Source organism: Balaenoptera acutorostrata, chromosome 1 (genome assembly GCF_949987535.1).
Source record: "Balaenoptera acutorostrata chromosome 1, mBalAcu1.1, whole genome shotgun sequence".
Classification (NCBI taxonomy): domain Eukaryota; kingdom Metazoa; phylum Chordata; class Mammalia; order Artiodactyla; family Balaenopteridae; genus Balaenoptera; species Balaenoptera acutorostrata.
The window spans coordinates 146,458,027-146,475,908 of NC_080064.1; the positions used below are offsets into that span (position 1 = coordinate 146,458,027).

The following is a 17,882-nucleotide window of genomic DNA, read 5'->3' on the forward strand; positions in this document are numbered from 1 at the left end:
ACGTGGAGTGGACTTGTAGAGGGGGTTGTGCAGGAAGGGTGATCCCTAGGGCCTGGGCTGGAGGAACGAACCCGGCCAAAGGGGACTGACAGGGCAGCCGAGAGCCAGCATCTGAGGAACCCCGAGAGGGTGGAGTTGGTGCAGGGGCCTCCTGGTGCCAGGAGGCAGAAAGGTGCACGGGAAGGTGAGAGAACGCGGTGTGAAGCAAGATGAGGAACCAGTGAGGGCAGTTCTTTAAGGGAACGGGCGGGAACACAGCCTCCAGCGAGACACGCCTTTTATAGGGATCCAGAGGTCTCCACTGGGGAGGGCAGGGAAACTCTGCGCCCACCTAAGTCCAAGTTCTAGGGGCAGGTCTGGCGTGAGGTCCTGGACCGCCCCCGCCCCGGCCTCGGCTGGTTTCCTTTCTCTCGTGCTTTTTATTTGCTCCACCCCTAGCCCCGCTCCAGACTCCCAGAAGCCTACCTCTCCCTTTTCCCCACTAACCTGCTTTCAGTCATTTTCACGTTAGGGCATGTAAATGCACGGGTCCCTTTCCCTCAGTACTTGGCGTTCGAGGTCCCACCTCAGTGCAGGGTGAGGACTGTTCTGTCCCGGGAGTTTCGTCTGCACGTGGTGCAGATGTGCAGAGGAAGGGGGCAGCGGGCTCCTGTAGGGAGGGGCGCCCAGGTGGGCTTCTAGGATAGGCAGCAGGGCAGAAGATCCCCCAGCCTCCCTCCCCAGCCTCACAGGCCTGTACTGGCTGAGTGTCTCCCAGGACAGAAAGGAGGGGCAGAAGCTTAGCTGGGTGTGGGGGGAGCCCGGATGTGGGAGCGGTCAGCCTGTCGAGCCTGCGGGCAGGCCTTCGGGGTGGTTCAGGAACCTCTGGGCAGGGCCCTGTCTGCTGCCTCAGTGATGGACGGGGCCAGCAGCCACCTGCTGAAAGGAAATGTCGCAGGGAGCCAGGGTGGTCAAGGACCGCTAGTGACCCAGCTCTGATACTTGTCCCTGCTTGTGTGCAGGGCTCTGGACAGACCGAGGCAGGTATCAGGCTCCCAGAATGAGAAAGGCAGATGAGAGGTGGTGAGTCAGAAGGTGTTAAGTGTTTAGATACGCCTTGCCTCATTCCTCAGAAATTTTTTTGGCCTAAACCCCCCCCCCCCAAAAAAGGCATACAATGAAACCATATATTGTAAAGAAAAATAATCAATTCTATAGACAGGACTTCCCTGGTGGCGCAGTGGTTAAGAATCCGCCTGCCAATGCAGGGGACACGGGTTCGAGCCCTGGTCCGGGAAGATCCCACATGCCGCAGAGCAACTAAGCCCCTGCGCCACAACTGCTGAGCCTGCGCTCTAGAGCCCGCGAGCCGCAACTACTGAGCCCGCGTGCCACAACTACTGAAGCCAGCGCGCCTAGAGCCTGCGCTCCGCAACAAGAGAAGCCACCGCAATGAGAAGCCCGCGAGCGGGGGCTCGCCACAACTAGAGAAAGCCCGCGCGCAGCAACGAAAACCCAAAGCAGCCAAAAATAAATTAAATTAAATTAAATTAATAAATAAAGTATAGACAATCCAGAAAGAAGAGGATGTCAAAACCTGGAGAGAGGAAAAAGAACATGGGTGCTGTCAGAAGGACCTCAGCCACTAGAGGTGGGCCCTGCAGCTAGTGTTGATGCCTGACAGCCGCTCACTGGGCCCCCGGGGGAGATCTGGTTCTGAGCAGCCCAGCTCCTGGAGAACCTCCCAGGGTGAGCCAGCGGCTCCTGTGCCCTCACGAGGTAAGCCAGCATCTCCAGTGAGCTCCATGGTCCCTGCCTGTGTGAGATGTCAACAGGAAGGGTTCCAGGGTCAAATAAGTTTGGGTAACATTCATATTATACCCCACTCCCCTTACCCTTGGGAAGGTCACAGTGTGTAATTATTGAAAGGCTCTGAGATGTCTCCACACTTGACCTGGTTAGCTTTGCATTTCCCAAACTTACTTGACCACAGAACCCATTTCTCAAGGAACATCTGCTAACCCCAAGGAACTAGTTTCTACAGAACACACTTTAGGGGACACAGGAATAAGTGACTTGATTGGTTGTTTGTTCTTACTGACTAGAGACCAATTATTATGGAAGACTTTACCAAAAAATAATCATTTTCATTTAGAAGACCTGATATGGAGCTACTTTTTTTTTTACTGCAAATACTGACATAACCAATTATCTATTGGTTAGATAACAAACTAGGCAATAAAGGCAATAAACTAGAGTTTCTGGTAATAAAACTACAATTTAAGCACATAGAAGGCACATGTTCTATATAATAAATCATCCAAAAATAACTTCAGATTGTGAAGATATGAATTACAAAAGGGGAGCCAATACTATGTTCGCCCATTTTTTCTTTTTTTCTATTTCACCCTTTTTGTTGTTGCTGTTCTGTACCTTGCTTTGTTTCACTTAACACATCTTGGAGATTATTCCGTATCAACAGAAAGCATCTTCGTTTTTTTTTAGGGCTGCACAGAATATTGTCGTAGAGGGAACATAGTTTGTTTCACCTGTTCTCTATGGATGAACATTTACCTTTAGTCTTTTCTGTTGCAACCAATGCTGCAATAAATAACCTTACCCATACATTATTTTCACACATGAGTATGTCTGTAGGAAGATTACTACATGTGGAATTGCTGGAGCATACTGACGATATCCTCAAATTGCCTTTGTCGGGATTGAGCGTGTACATTCCCCCACGCCTCTCCAAATGATCATGCTTTGACCTTTGCAATCCGAAAGGTGAAAAATGGTGTCTTAGTATAGTTTTACTTTATGTTTCTTTTATGATGAGTGAGGATAAATGCCTTTTAATATGTGTAAGAGACATTAATTTTTCCTTTTTCCATTAACTGTTTATATCTTTGCCCATTTTTCTATTGAGCTTTCATTTTTTTCCTTTTAAATACTAGGAAGATTTATATATCACTTGTGGTCTGGGATCTGAATAACATATTTTCCCTATTAATTTTTAGTTTGACCTTGCTTATTGTGATTTTTTTTTACCATGCAAATTTTTTTTACTTTAATGTAAAGTTTATCATTTAAATTTTTTATGGCTTCTAGGTTACAATTTGATAGCCTATCACTACTCTAAGATTATAATAGAATTCTCCCATTGTCTCTTCTAGGATATATAGATTTATAAATATATTTATAATGTAAACATATTAAAATATATCATATAAATACATAAACAATAAATATGTAAATAATACAAATGGCTAGATTTATCATATTTATATATAACATATAAATAATATAAAGTACATTGTTAAGATATATAATGTTATGTTTATGTAAATATTATTCCATTTAGAATTTATCCCCATGACAAGATGAGCTATAACTTGATTTTTTTCTAGATGGCTACTCAGTTGTTCCAATTCCAGTTGTGAATAATTTATCTTTACTAAATTCCTATGTTTGGAACTATTTCTGGACTTTCTATTTTGTGCCATTTATGAATCTCTGTATACTCTTGCACAAGTTCTGTACTATTTTAAATATTGTAGCTCTATATGTGTTTTAACAGCTAATAGAGCTAGACTCCACTCCCTTTAGATTTTTTTCTGGCTAGGCTTTATGTTTACTTTTTCCTTGTAAACTTTAGGATCAGCTAAGTTCCAATTTTTAAAAAATCCTCTTGCTATTTTTATTGGGATTGCATTAAATTTATAGACTGACTTAAGAGGAAGTGCCAATTTTATGATGATGAATCGTTTTAGCCAAGAATGCAGGCCACCTTTTAAATGGAGTAAATGATTGTCTACGCCTCTCCAGGCAGGGTGGTGTCCTTGGAGTTAGCTATAAGGGTGAACCACACTAGTCAAAGAAGTCTTGAACACTGTTGGACATAAACAGCGTGGCTGGAAGCCTCTGTAATCAAATGAGGAAGCATAACCATCCCTCCCAGAAGAGAGCCCTGATGTGAGTTGGAGGCAGTTGTCAGGATTCTAGAACCGGGTCGTGTACAGATGCCACCTTAAAAGAACAGTGCCTGCAGCCAAGGGACATAGCTCGAGCCAAGCTCACAAAGAAGGAGCCAGGGAAGAAATACACTAATCTCACTTTCCTCCCTCCCTCTGGTCTTTAGGGCTCGCCGCTGGCCAAACCCTCCCAGCAGCCAGAGGCCCCGGGAGCCCACAGTTTCATCCACTGAGGTCAGCTCTGGGGCAGAGGGCAGGATGGAAAAGGGTGTAGGCTGGATGTGGGGAGGCAACCAGAAGGTACCCATCCTCACCTCCAGCTCACACAGTCCAGCACTCAGGCCCCCAAGACAGTTGTTTCTGCTCTGAGATAAATGGAGTAAATAAAGATCAGAAGGTTATCACCTCCTTCTGCCCCTTCTAAAAGGACTTTGTACCTAGGCAGGAAGGCTAAAATCATGTAACAACTGGAAAACCCACCAGGAAGGGAAGGCAGGAGTTTCGTGGTGCACTGTTCAGTGACACATCCCCTGAGCGGTCTGGGCGGCCACCCTCACCTCTGCCAAAATATCTTCTTGTGTGACTGGAGAGCAGAGCCAAACAGACAAACAAATGAGCACGAGGCAGAAATATTTGCTCAAGTCCAGAGTCCCTTATGGATACATAATTTAAACACCCGTAGAAAACTGCACACCGGATCTTTCTTTTTCAAGCCCCATCCACGTGGCAGCATTCCAGGAGAGGCCTTGGTCACTGGCAGGCGCCCTCTCACACCAGTTTGCACCACAAGTGGTCTGGAGCCCCAGAGGTCAGCGGGTTGTCTTGCCTGGCCCGTACCAGCTGGCCTGGTTTTGTTGTTGTTGTTGTTGTTTTAATAAATTTATTTATATATATATTTTTTTGGCTGCATTGGATCTTCGTTGCTGCGTGCAGGGTTTCTCTAGCTGCGGCGAGCAGGGGCTACCCTTCGTTGTGGTGCGCAGGCTTCTCATTGTGGTGGCTTCTCTTGATGCGGAGCACAGGCTCTAGGCACGCGGGCTCAGTAGCTGTGGCGCACGGGCTTAGTTGCTCCGCGGCATGTGGGATCTTCCCGGACCGGGGCTTGAACCCATGTCCCCTGCATTGGCAGGTGGATTCTTAACCACTGCACCACCAGGGAAGTCCCTGGCCTGGTTTTATCCAGACCAGGATGTGACTGACCCAAACAGGCTGTGCCAGGAGGAGACTCCAGTGACTTCTCCAACCAGGTCACTTCTACAGAAGCAGATCACCGTGGGATTACCCAGAGGAGACGGGTTTTCATAAATCATTTTAGGGAGAGTAGATTGTGACCTTGGTAGGGAGAACCCTCAGCCCGAAGGAGTGACACTGTGTGAGGCTACAGCTAATGAGGGTGCAGAACAGGTTTCCACGTGGGGAGAAAACCCTCAGGCGGACGTGGCCATCCAGGCGGAGCGAGCAGGAAGCTAGAGAGAAAACACTGTGCAGCCCAAACACTGAAACATAATGGAGTCACCTCTCAAGGACAGAAGCCCCCAAGACCATGTTTCGTGAACTGGGTGAATTAGAAATTGACACCTACTTGTAAAGGAGACTGTTCAGATTATACATTAAAAGCGTGTGCTTTGCTCAGACAGATCTGACAGCCACTCATCAGCTGAGACCTTGGGGTGAGCCACCCAATCTCCTCACAGAGGGTGGTAATAGTACCCACCTACCCCAGATTGTTTTGTGGCGAGGAAATGAGATAACGTCATGATACTTTCGACTGAAAAAAAACGCACAACCTAAAAGTCGCGAGTTATGTTTTATTCGGGGACCTAACTGAGGACTATAGCCTGGGAGACAGCCTCTCAGGTAGCTCTGAGGGACTGTTCCAAAGAGGTAAGGGAGGAGCAGGATATGTAGGAGTTTTTACTGAAAAAAATAATGTAGTGGACATCAAAAGATCACTGCTAATCACAAAAAAACAGACATCTCAAGTTAATGATTTTAGTGTTTTTCTATGTATGGGAAGATCCAAGAGTCTGGGCTCATTGAAATTATTCCCTAGATATGCATCTTAACTATCTAGGACCAGTTTTTCTCCATCCTGAATCCCCTCAGGGTGCCCTGTTTGGGTGGCTACCGTGGCTGATGGCTTGATGGCAGCAACATTGTTGCTTCCTGGAATGACAGGCAACATTTTGTTGTTGTTGTTTGCAATGCATGTAAAGCATTTTAGCACAGGGCCTGGCACACAGTAAGTCTCCGTGAATGTAAACTACGATAACCATTGTCTTCAGATCTTGTTACTGAGAAAGCTTATATGAACAGATATTAAATAAACTTTAAAAATGGGCTCTACATAAGGGAGCTTCCCAACTTAGTTAAAAATATTTTGCTGCATGGGGTGAGGGAGAAAGTTAAGAAATCAGAATAATAAAATAGGATTTCAAATGCTTCCACCTTATTAGAAATCAAGATGTTCTTCTAAGTGGCTCTAAGTCTCCCTCAACTCCAGAATTTGGAGACCCGATAAAAAAACTTTGAACCTTTGACTGTAAAATGCATCTAACTCTTGTTGCTTCTTGCTTGTGCTGTGATCTTAGTGCCAGGGTCTTGGCTGTGCAATGACAGGCCATCCTCCTGTTGCTGCAAGGAATTGCATTGCAGTGAATGGGTGATATGTTTTAATATTTCTGAGCCAAGGATATTGGGGTATTAAGATACAATGTAGGATTTCAGGAAGCTGCCAGCTTGTTACCCCTTAGTTTTAAATTTGAATTGCAGTTGGATTTTCCTAGTTAGAAGTGGGGTCTTTCCCTAGTTAGAAGAATCAGATACTCTTAACCAAAGGAAATCTTCAGCAAGGTATGGTTTTTTTTTTTTTTTTTCAAGGTATGGTTTTTAAACAAAACCCAGGATTTGGATTCAGAGGATTTACATGTAAGACCTGCTAACTGTGTAGAACATAGATTTCCTGAGCTTCATCCAAAAAAGGTGATAATAATTAGGATAATCATCTCATAAGATTTCTGTAAGTATCAAATAAAATGTGGACCATGTTCTTTGTAAATTGCAGAGTATTATATACAATGTTAACTACTTGTTATTTCTGTTTATTTATTTATTGATTTTTTGGCTGTGTTGGGTCTTTGTTTCTGTGCGAGGGCTTTCTCTAGTTGCGGCAAGCGGGGGCCACTCTTCATCGCGGTGCACGGGCCTCTCACTGTCGTGGCCTCTCTTGTTGCGGAGCACAGGCTCCAGACGTACAGCCTCAGTAGCTGTGGCTCACGGGCACAGTTGCTCCGCGGCATGTGGGATCCTCCCAGACCAGGGCTCGAACCCGTGTCCCCTGCATTGGCAGGCAGACTCTCAACCACTGTGCCACCAGGGAAGCCCCTACTTGTTATTTCTTTCATTCCTTCTGGTGGAAGGAGCACAGACCAGAAGTCAAGAGTCTAGATTCCTGTCCCTGTCTGCCCTTTCCAGGACCTGTGACCTCAAGAAACTTAATCTCTCTTTTTTTTTTTTTGGCCACACTGTGCGGCTCGCGGGATCGTAATTCTCTGACCAGGGATTGAACCTGGGCCCCAGCAGTGAAAGCGCAGAGTCCTAACCACTGGACCACCAGGGAATTCCCTTTTTTTTTTTTGTAACTTACTCTAAAAGGTACAGTTTTGTCGTCTAGGAGACATTCTAGGATTATGAATCCTTTCAGAGGAAACATGTTAGATTGGAATAGGAAGGGATGAAGAAAGCAATCCTCTCTGAAGGGCAGGGGGAGATGAGGCCTTGCTCCTCCCGGGGTGACCAGGAAAAATACTTCTGGGACATGAAGGAAAAAAACAGGGAGCCATGAAACGTGGCCACTGATTTCTGGGATGTCGCAAGAACGTCCAGGTCTGGTGGTGAGCGGTAATCTGAGACACATGTACAGTCAGCACTGACCTAGATGTATGACCCACAAAAAGAAAAAAAAAAAAGGAAAAGGCATCACTATGAATTCAGTCACTGTCCCACGAATAGCCGCACAGTCAGCTGTGACCTCCAACACTAAAAAACAATCGACAGGTCCTGCAGACACACACTCGTGTGATGCCTACACACACGCACAAGGGAAAGGCATCGACTATTGGTACCAAGGGAAACAGAACCAGGAGGGCGTTAAGATGGGCCCCCCAGAGTCAGACAGACTGGGCAGCTCTTCTGAGGATCTGACAGAAGAGCTACAGGAACCATGGGAATAACTGGTTTCAGGACAAATGTCGCTGAAGTTCCTACACTTGGGCCCACTTTATCCACAAGCCTGTCTGCCTCCATGTATTGACAGACCCAAGTCATTTTCCAAGATACCTAGAAAATCTCAAATAACCTCAAGAAAAATAAGAATCACAGGCATCTGCAGGTTCTCAAAGAAGGACTAAAGTCAGGAGAAAATCTGAAGTTGGAGGAAGGGGAATAGATTGAAAAGGAGGATCTCGTGACTCGAAGAGTGGCTGTCACTTGGTGTAGCCATCCTCCAGGACAGACAGTATGACGAGGTCTAAGTGAGAGAGGGGCGGGTGCTCAGAAAAGGCCTGAATGTCATCTGTTTCAATGACGGTCTGGTTCCTACGAGGCGGCGTATGGAATCAAGCCGGGAAAAGCTCCTCTACCTAGATTTCCATCCTCACCAACCAGGGGCTCCTTCCCCAGGGCCAGCGCTTAAAACTCTCATTGCCAAGTTTCTCTGTAAGCTCCTATTCTCAGTGTGTCAAAGAGTCTCTAGTTTGGTTTATATAAATACCTAGTTGACCCAAAAGGTTGTCTCTGAGATCTGACAAACACCACACCTTTTAAACTCTTCCTTGTCGTGTTTTACTGTTGGCAGTGCACTTAACCTCCCAAGCCTTGCCATCCTCAGCTCTAACATGGAGATGGTCATAGCACCATCCTCATAGAGCTGTTGTGAGAAATAAATGAAATGATGAAACTGCAGCTCCTAGAACAGTGGCTGGCACATAGGAAGGCCTCATCAGTAATGGCTATTGCCCAAGTTCCCCTAGCAGTCAAGAGGCAGGAACTGGTAGCCCTGGCTAATGGGTCAGGAAATAGGGACATGATCCGTTCTTGTAACTGAGAAGTCCAAGGCAGGTGTGGCTTCAGGTACAGCTTGATACAGGGACTCAAGTGATGACACCAGGACATGGTTTCTCTCTCTCCAGCTCTCAGCTCCTCTTCCTCTGAGTTGGCTGCAAGATGGCTTCAGCAGTCGACTGTACCTCATTGTAGAGCCAATGCAGTAGAAGAGGGCACCTGTCCACTCTCTCTGAAGCCCCAGGAGTGGTCTCCTCATACCTCCCTGGCTCTGGCTGGATAACAGAACCTTCCCCAAGCGAACCATTGAAGCCAGAGAATGTGCAGCCTAGCTTGCTGCAGATCCACCTCTGGAACTGGGGGCAGGGCCAGCGCTACCCAAACCTCTCAGGCAGGGAGGAGGCAAGGAGACTTGCTTCCCAGAGGGTCACTGGTGGCGCCAGGAGGGAAGAGATGGCCGCTGAGTGGAAAACTGCGGTGAACCCACAGCGGCCGCCCAACCTAAGGAGCAAAGGCATTTAACTTCCTCTGGCTGCCGACTGGCTGCTTAGGGAGGGGTGTGCCTCCACTTCCCACAGGGCCGCGTGAGCACCTAGAGGCCTCGGAGCCGCTCCCCCGTCATTGCTGAGTGTTAGCAGGTCAGCCGGTTCAGCAGCTCTCAGGACACCAGCTAGTCCACAGAATTCAAAGATTGCGCTGAATTTCAGTAACACTTTTTAAAAAGAGTTGACATTTTTTAAACATTTTATTTATTTATTTTTATGTATTTATTTTTGTCTGCATTGGGTCTTCGTTGCTGTGCACAGGCTTTCTCCAGTTGCGGCGAGCGGGGGCTACTCTTCGTTGCGGTGTGCGGGCTTCTCATTGCAGTGGCTTCTCTCGTTGCGGAGCACGGGCTCTAGGCACGTGAGCTTCAGTAGTTGTGGCACGCGGGCTCAGTGTTGTGGCTCACAGGCTCCAGAGCACAGGCTCAGTAGTTGTGGCGCACGGGCTTAGTTGCTCCGCAGCATGTGGTATCTTCCCAGACCGGGGCTCAAACCCATGCCCCTGCGTTGGCAGGCAGATTCTTAACCACTGCGCCACCAGGGAAGTCCTTCAGTAACACTTTTAATAGACCTGCCAATTAATAAAAATAAACCCAGCCACGGAAATCAAACTCATCTGAGGCTGTTTCCTATTCTTGTCATGGGAAATTGTAGGAAAGTGCACATTCCTTAAGAACGGAGTAAACTTCCTCATCCTCGTCCCAGAACGCCCCCATCAGTCGGGCCTTTTATCTTGTGGCAAACATGACCCCTCCCCGCTACCAGCTTGCTTCTGACCACCTGAAACGGGTGTGTGCTTTACACACATGCTCTCGTCACGCCTCCCAGTTACTCACGTGTCACAGAGGAGGGCACCGAGGCTAAGGGGAGGCCAGACTGCCAGACAGCCGACCATCTGACTGTCCCCATCCTTGACTCCCACGTGTGGTACCCACACACCCACCCAGAGGTGTTCCTCGCCCGTCCTCAGGGAGATAGCCCAGGGTGCCTTCTCAGACTCGGGCTCTTGCATTTGTGTCCGTGGGGCTGACTGCCGGTGTCTCCTCCCTCACCTCTGCATCCTTCTCCCAGGAGAAGATGCATGACATTCAACCCCTTCCCATCCATCACTACGGAGAAGATGCATGACATTCAACCCCTTCCCATCCATCACTACATTTTCTTCCTCTCCCTCAGACTCGCCCACCTTTACGCCCTGCGTTGTCAGAAGCCTCTGCTGCTGAACTGGAGTCCTCACTCCACACGTGCTCGCTGCCATGCACCTTCGGTGGACCAGGCACGGAGCCGGCTGTGAGGACACAGTCCAGCCATCACAGGGTTCTGGGTCCTTCAGGGAATGAATTCTCCCATCTCAACTATCACAGCGAAAACATTTCTCCCTCAGCATTCCCTCAACGCATCCCCCCAGCCCTCCTCCATACCCCTCATGTGAGGACCGGGGGGAACACCTGTGCCGGGCTCGCCTTAGGCCTCAAGTGCCGGAGGTGGGGAACAAGAGGTTTAACGTCCTCCCGGCACTGCGACCTCTCTGATGAGAGCTCCTTACACCGTGTTCACAGGTGACTGCTGGCTGCTGGCAGCCGTTGCCTCCCTCACCTTGAATGAAGAAATCCTGGCTCGAGTCGTCCCCTTGGACCAGAGCTTCCAGGAGAACTACGCGGGGATCTTCCGCTTCCAGGTAACTTAAGGGTTGGCTCGAGCTTCTCCTGAACGGGTCCTGAGGGCTAGGAGCAGGTGCTGGGGGCCAGGCACAGTACTCTTCTACGAAGGACACTGAGAGACAGCAGGAAGCTGCCTGGCCGGTCGCCGCCCTGGGACCCTGTAAGGGCAGCGATGGGGAGGAGGGCGGTAGGGCAGGGTACTCAGGAAGTAATTCCCACATTTTGTTAAGGAAGTTGATTATTTGGGGTCTGATGTGAAGGCACTGCTCACTGTCCTCCTTTTATGCCGGTAAAGGAGAAATCGTATTTTCAAGGGCATAAGGCACAGGGCAGAGTGCCGGAGGGGCAGGTGTGGCCTGGGAGGGAAGGGCAGGTGCCTCTGCGCTTGCTCCTCGGCGAGGCTGTACCTGCAGGAGGAGGACCAGAGGGAGCGTCTCCTCCGGGATGCGAGGGGCTTGGGGAAGCGGCGCCGAGGGGCCGGGCAGGGAGGAGGCAGCCGTGGCTGAGGCTCGCGACCCGCACGCTGCCACCACCTCCTCGTCCCGCAGTTCTGGCAGTACGGCGAGTGGGTGGAGGTGGTGGTGGACGACAGGCTGCCCACCAAGGACGGGGAGCTGCTCTTCGTGCACTCGGCAGAGGGCAGCGAGTTCTGGAGCGCGCTGCTGGAGAAGGCCTACGCCAAGTAAGTGCCCGCCGTGCCCGTCCCCCGGCAGCCTGCCCCCAGCTGCCCTGCGTTCTGGGAAGCAACACGGGAGTTAGTCAAGGGCTGTCCTGAAGAGAAGTCCTATTGTACAGAAGGACTACTCTGGACAAAATTGGGCTCTCAATTCTAGGAGATAACGCACCCAGCTATTGCCGTTTTTAACCAAATGCACAGGAACAAGTCATGGTACTGATCGTGCTGGCCTTGAGAAGGACCTCTGCGTCCTTGGCAGGTCATGTTACATTTTTGTCAGCTAAATACAGCAAAGAGTTGCTGCCCGTGGGCAAAACTATCCATTGCAGAGGTAGGAAAATGATGCAGACTTGCCCACGATACATAATACGCTGAGTGAAACTGGTTTCCCCTAGCCCTCCCAGCCGGGCCCCCGCCCCCCCCCCAGGCTGCCCAGAGTCGAGCTTGTCCAGCGCTCAGCACTGCCCATTCTCAGCGGGACGCCCACGTCAGCCCCCCGCTCCAGAGTGGCCTGGTCCTGGCCCTGCTGCCTGGGCTCCCCTCGGGAAAATGACCGGCTCTCAGGCATCAGGAGGATTTCTGTCCCTTCCAGCCCCTGCCAGGGAGGAGGGCCAGGAGTCACACACCCAGCTGTGAGAATCTGGGGCCTGAGGTGCTACTAAGTCTTATGCTCTAATAGTAGAGGTAGGGAAGCCACAGGGCGCCAACATCGCCATGGGGAGAGACCAGCCCCTCCTAACACAGCCCAGGGAAGCTGCTTTCATTACTAAATTGTTTTCTCTTAAGCTATAAATGCCAAACAGCCAATTTAGCAGACCTCCCCTTTCCTGCCAGGATGTAGAAAGAATCAATACGGGAGGTTGGGCCAGATAAACACCGAGGTCCTTCCAACTCTAAGGTTCTGTGAGATTTTTCCGAAAACGTCACAAAGTACCAGGCAGTGGTAGCTGTGGGGACAGTCACTTGCGCTCGTGGGCACCCCGAGGTGGAGACAAACCAAGGAAAGACTGAGCAGAGGGTCCCTGGAGCACCCAACAAAAGAGGCATGGGGGGAGGGGCACTTGGAGCAGCAGAAGTGTCAGCACCAGGTGGCAGCGGCGTCTGTCCCCTTCCTGCAGGATCAGTGGGTGTTACGAAGCACGCTCGGGGGGTGCCACCACTGAGGGCTTCGAGGACTTCACCGGAGGCATCGCCGAGTGGTACGAGTTAAGGAAGGCCCCTCCCAGCCTGTTCAAGATCATCCAGAAGGCTCTGCAGAAAGGCTCTCTCCTTGGCTGCTCCATCGATGTAAGTCCAGGCGTCCCTCCCTGGCCGCGCCCCCATCCCCTCTAGCTGAAGTGAGCCTCCTCCAACAGTGACCAAAGAAACCCACTGCCCTCGTTCCCCACGTGGTTAGCGCAGCCTTTGTCCACCATATTGCCCATCACCTGGAGCCCAGGGGTGGCTAGGCGACAACCAGGCTGGCTGGGGTACAACCGCTGGGGCGATGGTGACTCCAGCCTTTCCTTCTCCAGGCTACTTACAACCCTCAGCCTCCTTTGACTCACCACCCCGGACCACAGCTTCCCTGAGAGTCCCCTGCCCTCTGCTGGGCCCAAGGCAGGACCATTCCAGACACCTTCTGCCCCACCTGCAGGGCCTGTGACCGGAGGGAGCCCAGCAGCCTTCCCTCCACGGCTGCAGGGTTAAGGGGCCCGTGGGAAGACTTCAGAAGGCACAGGAAGGAACCATTCCCACGTGCCAGCCTTGCTGGCAAACGTCGCCAGAGGAAGGGAGGTGGGCACAACCCCTGTCCCCAAGGAGCCTCCAGGCTTTGCCTGTGCCCGGCGCCGGAGTCCTGTCCTAGCTCTGGTCCCTGTGGGGACAGGGGTAAGAAGTCTGGCTCTGGGGGCCCAAGTCTGTGTCTGACTCTAGGCAGGGATTCTCAAACTTTCTCTGCAAACCATGTTGAGGCAGAGACCCTTTCTACTCCCACGCAGCCCTTCTCATTGACCCAGACAAAAATAACAACCCCCATCAGAACAGATGGGGGAAGGAATGACTGGGGAATTTCTAGTAGAACAGGAGCCAATTCTGAAGTCAGGCAGAAACGAAGGACTGTCCTAGTGTCAACCCTGCAGCGGGCGGGGCAGCCCTTGCAGTTTCAGGGGACCCAGCACACCTGGGCCACCGATGCCGTCCAGGTGTGTGTCCTGAGTCCCCTCCACGGTGTGCCCTTTCCTGCGGGAATTTGTGACTGCGCCTGGCACACACATGAGTGCAAGTGCCGCTCTCCCAGAGGGCTGCCCTCAGCCTCTTCTCTGGTTGTGAATAACCCGTCAGCACCTCAAAGAAGTAGTAGGAGGGCCTCCAGGCGGGAGCGGGGGCCCTCCACCCGGGCCAAGGCCCTGCTGAGCCCTGAGCAACGGAGGGAGGGAGGGAGGAGGCGGGATGCGGCGGCCGGGCTGGGACTGATTCTCCCGCGTTTCCAGATCACCAGTGCTGCAGACTCGGAGGCCATCACCTTCCAGAAGCTGGTGAAGGGGCACGCGTACTCGGTCACTGGCGCCGAGGAGGTAACGCCTGGCAGGCATTCTCAGGGGTCTTTCTCTTGCTCACATGATGGCGAAAGCCATTTTTGCTGCTTGCTGAGGGTGGGGCCCGCGTTCCCCAGTCCTCGCTGAAATTCAGGGCCAAGGGGATGGGCCGGCCCTCCCCAGCCCCTGCCGGCCGTGCGCTGCCCTCTGCTGGCCGCGGGTCGGTCCAGGCGCTCTGTGCCACTGAGTTCCAGAATTGTCTCGCTCTTCTGGACCAGCTAAGGGAATACAACAACACTGCATCTGTGTAGTGTTCCATCCTCTTCAAAGTGCTTTCACATTTGATCTCACAGAAGCATTGGTGCCCCAATTACTGTAGTGGTCAAATCTGACTCTGCCTCTTGCCAGCTGTGTGGCCTTAGGCAGTTATTTAAACTCTCTTCTGCCCCCTAGTTTCCTCAAATTTAAATTAGAAACAGTAATAACAATATCCATGGTAGGGACTTCCCTGGTGGCGCAGTGGCTGGGAATCCGCCTGCCAATGCAGGGGACACGGGTTCGAGCCCCGGTCTGGGAAGATCCCATATGCCGCGGAGCAACTAAGCCTGTGCGCCACAACTACTGAGCCCGCGTGCCACAACTACTGAAGCCTGCGTGCCTAGAGCCCGTGCTCCGCAACAAGAGAAGCCACCGCAGTGAGAAGCCCGCGCGCAGCAACGAAGACCCAATGCAGTCAAAAATTAATTAATTAATTAATTATTTAAAAAATCCATTGCAGATTGTTGAGGTGATTCAAACAAGTTAATATATGTAAAGCGCTCAGACTGTACCTGACACATTGTGTCTAAGCAGGTCGCTGTCCTGGACTTTGCTGTGTTTTTGGTTTGTTTTTTTTATACTATAAATACTGTAAGGTAGCCACCATCCACTGTTAACTACAAAACCCGGACTGGATCCCAGGTCTTCTGACATGTGCAGTGCTCTCTCTCTCTCTCTCTTTGTTTTTAACCATGAATCTTTGTTTTATTTAACACCCCCGCATATATCTTTTTATTTTGAAAAATTTCAATTCTACAGAAAAGTTGACAGAATAGTATAATAAACATCCATATGCTATTTTTCCAGATTCAAGGATGGTTGAAATTTTCCACATCTGTTTTGTCTCTATGTATGTGTACTTTCTTTCTGAGCCATTTGGAAGTAAATTGCAGATGTCACAATGGACACTTCGCTCCTAAATACTTCAGCATTTATCTCCTACCCATAAGGACACTCTCTTACGTAATCCCAGTAATATTTTCATGCTGAAGAAATAAACATTAATTCAATAGCATGATCTAATATATAGTCCATGTAAACATTTTCCCAGTTGCTCCAAAATGTCCTTTATAGTACCCTCAGTGCCCCCAGTCCAGGGTTTAAATCAAGATTCATGCACTGCATTTGCTTGTCATCACCAGTGTTCATTTGATGGAGCTCCTGTGACAAAAGTACACCCTATTATAGTTAGTTAAACTGAGGTTCAGAGGCGACGTGCCAACGCAGAGTCTAGAACAAGCACATTTGTGCCTCAGACTCGGGATAGAGGTTAAAGAGCCCTGGTCCTCCAAGGGCCAGACCCTGGGAGCTGCCAAAGCTGAGCAGCAGCAAGGGTCTGGGAGTCAAGGCCCTCTCTCTCCCTTTCGTGATCCCCCTTATTACATGGACTTGACGCCTCCCGCCCCTGGCTCATGGAGAAAAAGGGGCTTTGGGCCGGAGAACCTCCAGGCCTGGCTTGAACTCAACATCTCTCCCCTCTCCTTCACCCACCCCTCCTGCAGGTGGAAAGCAGAGGAAGCCTGCAGAAGCTGATCCGCATCCGGAATCCCTGGGGAGAGGTGGAGTGGACCGGGCAGTGGAACGACAAGTGAGGAGGGCAGGGTCGGGAGCTGGGGTAGGGGCACTCTTTCCAGGGGGTTCTGGGGAGCTGAGGAGAGGGGGGGCGTGGTAGCCATGGTGAGAATAAAGCCCCAAGAGCACAGGCCACCCCGAGTGGGACCCCTGGGGCTGGTGGCCCTCTAGGCTCTTAACCAGTGCACTCCAGCCATCTGGGTGCCTTTACAAGGCCCAGGGCTCCTGGGATGCTCATCCTTTCATCACCTCATGGTTCCTCCCTTCCCTAGCTTGGCGTCACCTTGCTATTGGATCTTCAGGGAAAAAATACACCCTTCCTCCCCCAAGCACTCGTTCTATCCCAAGGATGTAAACTTTGTGTCTATGACCAGAGAGAAGTCCTTCCGTTGATGTCCAGGGTTCCTGGTAGGCCTGTTAGACCTTCGACTCTCTGGGGTGAACTCTGTGAGCCCCTCTCATGGTCTTGCTCTGCTCCCGTCTCCCCGTCCTCCTCCACAGCCCAGCACCCACAGTTCTTCACCTTTTCCCTGGCAGCCTCTGCCATGGCATAGAGACGCCTGCCAGGGCCTGCGGGTCAGCTGCAGAGGCCAAGATGAGCGCCCCCTCCCCTACATCGAATTTCCAGCCACCCCTTAAAAGAGCTGACAGGCCCATCTCAGTTTGGGCCACTGATGCTACTTCATGTCTCTCTGATGGGCTGTGTTCATTTTCTGGAATCTTCCTTGCCACCATCTTCCAGGATAATGTATCCTCTCACCTTGCTGCCCTGCACCTCTCAGCCACCTGTGTGTTACTCCTCTCCCGTACTGGGTTCTGGGCCCTCAGGTGGGAGAGCACGTCCCCGGTCCTCAACTTTGGGGCATCTTGGGGAGAAGTCATCGTCCCGCACTAGTTTCTAATGCCTCTCCCATTGCTTGGTTTTCCAGCTGCCCAAACTGGACAACTATTGACCCTGAGGTGAGGGAAAGCCTGACCAGACAGCATGAAGATGGGGAATTCTGGTAAGATCCTTAGGCTTTAGGGAAAGAGGTGTCTGATCTTTACTAGAAAAGGAGTGAGATGATCGTGTTGAGGGAGCAGGGGCGTGGGATCCTGGTTTTGTTGTTGTTTTAAATTCACTATAAGACCCTGAACAAAAAAATTCTTGAACCTCTTCAACTTGTCCATCTCAGCAGTAGGGTTTCAAAGCTGAGCAACTCAGCAGACAAGGCTAAGAATTCCTGCAGGCATGTTCAGGTCCCAGGAGAAAAGAGGGGAAAGATGGGCCTTTCTCCCAACCAGTTCCTAGAGATTCATCCCCAGGCCTCAAGAAATGGGTCCCTTGGAGAGTAGCAGTGGGCCCACGCGGCTGTGTCTGTGCTACTCTGGGACCACCTACGTCTGTACAGTACTAGCATTTTACCAAATGAGCAGCCGTATTTCGTCTCATTTGATATACGTGGCCCCCATTTTTACAGATGAGAGTTCTGAGTTTCACAGAGGCTTAAGTAACTTGCTCAAGGTCACCTGGCTAGAAGGTGGTAGCACCAGGACTAGAATTGGCACCTTCCAGTGGCGGACCTGGTGGCCATGTGGCCCCG

General features: G+C 50.7%; 2 protein-coding genes across 3 annotated transcripts in view; one reads left to right on the forward strand and one right to left on the reverse strand.

Moving 5' to 3' along the window:
• EDEM3 (ER degradation enhancing alpha-mannosidase like protein 3) overlaps nucleotides 1-17,882 on the reverse strand; it is a 422,356-nt gene that overhangs the window by 234,375 nt on the left and 170,099 nt on the right. The gene's annotated exons all lie outside the window — the stretch shown is intronic.
• LOC114236278 (calpain-2 catalytic subunit-like) overlaps nucleotides 1-17,882 on the forward strand; it is a 44,451-nt gene that overhangs the window by 10,845 nt on the left and 15,724 nt on the right. The window contains exons 3-8 of the mRNA XM_057531033.1: nucleotides 11,116-11,234; nucleotides 11,766-11,899; nucleotides 13,012-13,180; nucleotides 14,365-14,448; nucleotides 16,230-16,315; nucleotides 17,229-17,303. Of these exons, the coding sequence (XP_057387016.1) occupies nucleotides 11,116-11,234; nucleotides 11,766-11,899; nucleotides 13,012-13,180; nucleotides 14,365-14,448; nucleotides 16,230-16,315; nucleotides 17,229-17,303 (667 nt within the window). The remainder of the gene's footprint in view (nucleotides 1-11,115; nucleotides 11,235-11,765; nucleotides 11,900-13,011; nucleotides 13,181-14,364; nucleotides 14,449-16,229; nucleotides 16,316-17,228; nucleotides 17,304-17,882) is intronic.